The sequence below is a fragment of the Halictus rubicundus genome, chromosome 2 (genome assembly GCF_050948215.1).
Source record: "Halictus rubicundus isolate RS-2024b chromosome 2, iyHalRubi1_principal, whole genome shotgun sequence".
In the NCBI taxonomy this organism is placed as follows: domain Eukaryota; kingdom Metazoa; phylum Arthropoda; class Insecta; order Hymenoptera; family Halictidae; genus Halictus; species Halictus rubicundus.
This window is the reverse complement of record NC_135150.1, coordinates 11,821,944-11,827,631: the sequence shown is the minus strand read 5'-3', so window position 1 is coordinate 11,827,631 and position 5,688 is coordinate 11,821,944. Positions and strand designations below refer to the sequence as shown.

The 5,688-nt window shown below is 38.1% G+C and overlaps 1 protein-coding gene across 3 annotated transcripts; it reads left to right on the top strand.

Annotated features, from left to right (window-relative positions):
• The first annotated feature begins 1,039 nt into the window (after window positions 1-1,039).
• LOC143362604 (odorant receptor 43a-like) lies at window positions 1,040-4,993 on the top strand. 3 transcript variants are annotated; one of them, XR_013083673.1, is made up of 7 exons: window positions 1,040-1,150; window positions 2,157-2,613; window positions 3,017-3,305; window positions 3,879-3,978; window positions 4,248-4,335; window positions 4,511-4,666; window positions 4,820-4,978. XR_013083673.1 is itself a non-coding variant. In XM_076802920.1 (7 exons), exons 1-7 carry the CDS (start codon window positions 1,145-1,147, stop codon window positions 4,871-4,873), a joined length of 1,170 nt encoding a protein of 389 aa, XP_076659035.1. In that variant the 5' UTR covers window positions 1,040-1,144; the 3' UTR covers window positions 4,874-4,993. The 3 variants fall into 3 exon arrangements, 2 of the variants coding, with proteins under 2 accessions (XP_076659035.1, XP_076659045.1); XM_076802920.1 differs by having other exon boundaries at window positions 4,248-4,355; window positions 4,820-4,993; XM_076802930.1 differs by lacking the exon at window positions 1,040-1,150 and adding an exon at window positions 1,165-1,326 and having other exon boundaries at window positions 4,248-4,355; window positions 4,820-4,993.
• The last annotated feature ends 695 nt before the right edge of the window (window positions 4,994-5,688 follow it).

Here is a 5,688-nt window from a genome sequence, read left to right as displayed (position 1 = left end):
ATAAAATTAGTATTCTGAAATTATATTATATTATATTTTTAACATAAAATTGGTATTCCTCCGATCGGAAGTCCCTGAGGGGCTCACTCACAGGTAGGACCGAGACATTGAATTAAAAGAGAGGGGTTGCACTTTATGATAGGATCGCTTATGATTAAGGGGAAACGCGATGTAACATCGAAAAATTGATAAATCGTGATTGATAGCTCAGAGAAAGATTGTTGGAGTTTAAATAGTCACCTTATACAATTTGTAAATTGTAATAAAAAATAAACTGTACTTACCCTCAAGCTATTCATTGGTGTGGATGGGTTGCATCGATCTCCAACCTCCTGAGTAATGAGCCGATTATTATTGCAACCGATCAGCCTGGGACTTGCAAGCATAGCCGATCGCAGCAGAAACCAGTGGAACGTGACATTGTAATAACAATATTGAAGAATCTTTGAACTACCGCAAGCTAAACGTCCATCGGTAGTCGAAGGTAGATCATTTTATAACAGTAATTCACATATTTGTTGCGACTCAGCTAGCTTCAATTTCAATAATTGTTAGAATTCACTCCAAACAGTATCCGTTCTCTTCGCATCTACATTTCCTCCATTTAGGGTAAGGGACCCAATTACTGTACCTATAACGCTTCATAATACTTGCAATCTAAAATCGGACATTTCATATACATCAACCTAGTATGTGCTTCCAGCCGTCGAGAGTAGTTCGTACTGCTTGGAGCTCACAAAATTCAACTGCGGGCTTATCGATCGCGCACGATTCTTCTTCCACGTGCGGATCGGTATGATTAATAATTCTGCTTTTCAATATTAAAAGAACGATGCAGGGTAGCGCAATGTTCGTGCAGCAATTACTAGAACAATTGTGATCACTGACCCCTGCAGCAACGTCTCTATTACAAGTAATCACGCGCACGAAGCAATACGACAGACAAATAAAAAATGGTCGAAGTCCCGCGAAGCCTCTCTATAATTACCTTCGCCAGAGGTACAGTTGCGATTTTACTCGGTTTTAGTTCTTGCTCGAATTTACCTGTCATGTGGGACGGTGTACTCTGGTTGCTTGCAACTGCATAAAAAAACAGTTGCCACTCCGCTGTCGTTTCAGTTCCAACATCAGGAATAGTATCGTGATGACAGTAAGGGAGACGGTCTGATTTGCTATCGGTCGTTCCGTACGAAACACTTGTTTCGATCAACCTGAGTCATAAAATAATATTTTTTGAAAGGGTCCACATTCAGTTTGGGGTCCAAGAAGTGATTTTTTTAAATTTCGTTCCCAAAAACTCTATTCAACAAATTTGAAGAGATTCGAGTAAGGAAAGATCAAATCTTGAAAATGTTGTTCGCCCTGTGCTGCCAATGAACCGTGCAAATGAAAATTTGGCGGACAAGCGTTTCGTACGTGACAGTGTTTATGTTAACCCTTTACCTACCAGAAGCTAGACTCTTTCACGTCTACACCTAACAAAACCGAAACACGTTCGCGACCGACATTTGTTTCGTTACTCACCTTTATTGTTAAAATGTTTTATTAAATGCAACCTACCTCTTTTATGAAATATTCAAACAATTTCGCAGAAGAGTTTAGAAGAAAGTCACGAAATCTCCGTGTAACAAGACTTTAGACAACGAAGTGCATAAAGTTTATTTGACTATCTTTTAGTAATTAATACATCTTTCGAAAACCTGATTGCTCACGAAATTAATTTGTTAGCGATATTGAAACATACAGCTCGTTCATTTGAATATTTTCCAGCCGAATATCTCGAAAAGTATGAAAGGTATTAAAAAAGTGTAAAGCACGTGTCCAAGGATTTCTAGAGGGAAAGAGGGGGGCAATATCAGTTTTTTATTTGCCTGGCGTTTTCAAGGTCATTTGAAGGACAACTATGTTTCTTCAAATGGAAACCTATATTTTTGATTATGACATCTTATTGTACGTAGAAAGACCGGCAATTTTCGTAGGATACTGTTTTTTATCCACGTACTAGTTTCGGAGATATTTCAAGAGATACTTAAAAAAAACTGCTAAAATACTTTTCAAAGACTTTTAAAAGATTGAAAGACTAGATCGTCGCTGGTAGGTGAAACATTACGTTGCGTTTCTGACACGTGGAAATCGGTTCGTCGGAAATATTGCAGAGCAGCGACTCGATCGAAATCAAAAACTCCCTCGTGTACTGTCAACGAATATTCGCAGTCGGTGGTGTGCTGCCGCAGCAACACAGCCCGAAGCTGTTCAAGCTGGTAATATTATATTCTTTCCATCTGATGACGATGCAACTTTGGGACTTGTACGATACCCTGCACGATTTCCAAGCGTTGCTCGTGAACGCGACGGAATTGTCTCTCACGATGTCGATGCTGTTCTCGCTTGTTCTCATCCGAACGAACAAAAAGCTAATCGTGGTGGTCGAGAATATCCAACGAGACATACAGGACACGATGTTCTTCAAGAACGACGAGGAGAAGCGACTATACCGAAAGTACAACATCATCTCCGTTTATTTCGGCAAATACGTGTCGGTATTTGCGTTCATCATCGCATACATGATGTACGTTCGTCCCTTGATAGGGCTGCTGATCCATCCTCGCACAGGTAATCTTTAACCAGTGGTAAATATTTCTTTCGACCCCTTGTTGCATAATTATTCTGTGGATTTTGACATCAAATCAGATTTTTGTTCATCAAACAGGAGCCACTTGACCTTTAACACTGGAACGACCGAGCCCTAAACGAGACTTATGCATATTCCTTTATGAAAACTGCAGAATTGAATTTATTCAGGTTTCATAAGATTCTTATGGTAACACAGAAACTTTCTCAGGAAAATATTTCTATAACTTCGCGCAAAAGAAAAAATCTGAAATCCATCATTTTGAAGGGCACGGTGATTCCAGTGTCAATTATTCGAATCTTTCTACTGTTCCCCTTTGTTTTACGATCTGTAGTCGGTGTTGATGAAAGAATCGTGTTTTTTCGAGTATCAACATTGTTACAGATGATGAGAACAACACGCGTCCATTCGTGCTACCGTTTCGGTCTCACGTGTTTTTCGACTACCACTACAACGCTAAAATGTACACTCTGATATACATCTACCAATTTCCGATTGCGTTTCTGGCGATGTACCATGCAGCCGAGGCTAGTCTCATCGTCACCTCGACGCTGCACGTTTGCGCAAGATTGTCGGTGTTGGCCAGACGTATTCGAATGTTCCTCACGGAATCCCCGGCGCATTTCCAGAAGAGGATGAGAACGATAGTGATCGAGCATTTGGAGTTGACGGAGTGAGTACGTAAATTCTTGTTAGATTAATTGCTCGATGGGAACGGTACGGGACAATGCTTCCAGACCGAGATGTCACTTACCGACAATATTCCTTGACCTCTTACTGGTGGTAGAATCGTATCTAGAAAAGAATAGAAACTAAGGTAAAACATTTTTCCTTCTAATGATTTTCTTCTGATACGTTTGTCTGCATGTTCGTGACACTTTTCTGATTGAGGCGACCCCAAACACGACACAATTTCGATCATATTTGCTTGTTTCATTCACGGTACAGTCGAACCTCCGTCATCTGTACGGATCAGTGAACCACGAGTGTTCGGATAATAGCTTTAGGTTGACATGTGTACATGGTTAAATGAAACTAATTTAAGTCCTAAAAAAATTTGAACAATTTCTGACAAAAATTTCGAAATCTTATTGAACAGCGAAAGCATTAAATAAATGAAATTTAGTATTAGAAAGTGATTGTCCCGTTATCCGAACACTTTTGTCCCTCTATTAGTTTGGACTGGGAGGGGGTCTGCTGTGTACGGATTCGTTTTGTATAGTAATTGTATTTGTGCGTGTTTCAGGATGTCAGGTTTTCTAAATGACTGTTTTCAACATCTTCTTGTGATAGAGTATCTGAACTGTAGCTTCAGATTGGGCATTTCTATGTATGTGGTGTTAATCGTATGTAATCGAATCTCCTTAAAGCACATACATTAATACGTTGCAAAGAAAATAATGAAAGGTCTAAAATGTAGACCCAAATAATGAAAAGGAACACACTATCGGTACCTGCGTCAAAAAATAGAAACATACGATCTCAAAATTCTATTTGTTATTATGTTCAATCCAAATTCTATTGGATATACTTTTTCGTGTGCATATATATGTTTTAGTATTAAGCGCAGGAAAAATGTTAAGCATGTTAAGTAAATATCTTTTGCATTACACAGACGCTTGGAAAAGATATGGTGGCTTCCGTTAATTTTATTCTGTATACCATCATCGTAGCAGCCTGGTTGTATTTGTACTCTTACATTGGCGAGCAGCTTACTTACGAGGTTCGCATTTATTTATTTATTAAAATTTGGCTCTTGTTTCTTGAAATTGGTGTCGAAAATTTTGATTTTGTCTAAATATCCGCAGTCTAACTGTTAATATTTCTCTAGTATCTTTGTAAACTGTACACTAATATTGAAATAACTATGACAATTAGTCGCAGAACATAGGCGATGCGTTTTACGACATCGATTGGACAGAGATTGCAAACCGTGACAGAAAGTCTTTGGTAATCTGCGTGATGAACGGACAGAGAGCGCAGTATTTAATGGCTGGGAAATTCTATAGATACACGCTTTTTGGTTTTAGCGATGTAAGTAAAGCCGTTTGTTTCTATTAATTGATTACTTTAAAAAAAAAATGGAGAAGTCAGTTGTACGGTGATAAATTTTTGCATATTCTGTAAAAACAGCAATATTGCATTCCACGGTAAAGTAATATAAAAACAAAACTCTCGATTTAACAGATTGTAAAAACCTCCGTAGCGTTTTTCTCAGTATTACGAACGAGCGTCGAATAAAACTGGATGAAATACTTAATAAACAAACGGGTAGTGGTACTCTAGCTGGAAATTTCTATCTGTCGATACATCCCTCTGAAGATTCCTGAACGTAAATATAACAAGCGTTCTCAAATGGAAATAAAACTGTGTAAACAATTTCAGGATTATTCACTAAATTTTCCTATACTTATGCGGAAACTACTACAAACGGCATGGTTGTGCAATGTATAATACTAATTAATAAACATACTTTTTCGAAGCTTAAAAAAACGTAGCATGTTTATTATATATAAATCTGTTTTTATTAAAAGAACTTTTCATGTTCTTCTTCGATGCTTCAATGTCTTCCGTTTCGTCATATTTTAATGCCGCGTATTTCATTATTAATGAAATAGTAATTGAGGCTCACAATTACAATTACTTCTTGAAGCTAAGTAATTGCAATTACTTGTAATTTGAATTACAATTAGCTCAGGGAGGCCATATACCCCCCTCCCCTCCCAGGGGGTTTGGGGGATGCGTAATGCATTTCCCTCATGATAAGTAAACGCTTCAGGTACCTCGGATACTCGGAGAAATATCAACTTTAAGCCAAAAATATCAAGTTGAGAAGAGGAACTTTTGAAAGTTCAGATTCAACTTCCAATTAAATAGAACTCCACAAAAAAAATTGCCGATGTTCATTGAATTAAAAGGTATTCCGAAACGAAAACTGTGTGTTTCGATTAATAAATGAAAGGAGCTGCCAAGAAGGTAAAGATGGGTCAAGGGTAAACAAGGAAAGCATTGAAGGACCTTCGACCTTCGTTTTACAGGAAACGTCTGTAATCCGG

Bases quoted from the DNA above. Each gene is read 5' to 3' on its own strand.
- LOC143362604 (XM_076802920.1), top strand. The intron at 3,979-4,247 runs GTATGTAATCGA...TGCATTACACAG, and splicing joins CTATGTATGTGGTGTTAATC to ACGCTTGGAAAAGATATGGT. The intron at 4,356-4,510 runs GTTCGCATTTAT...TATGACAATTAG, and splicing joins GCGAGCAGCTTACTTACGAG to TCGCAGAACATAGGCGATGC.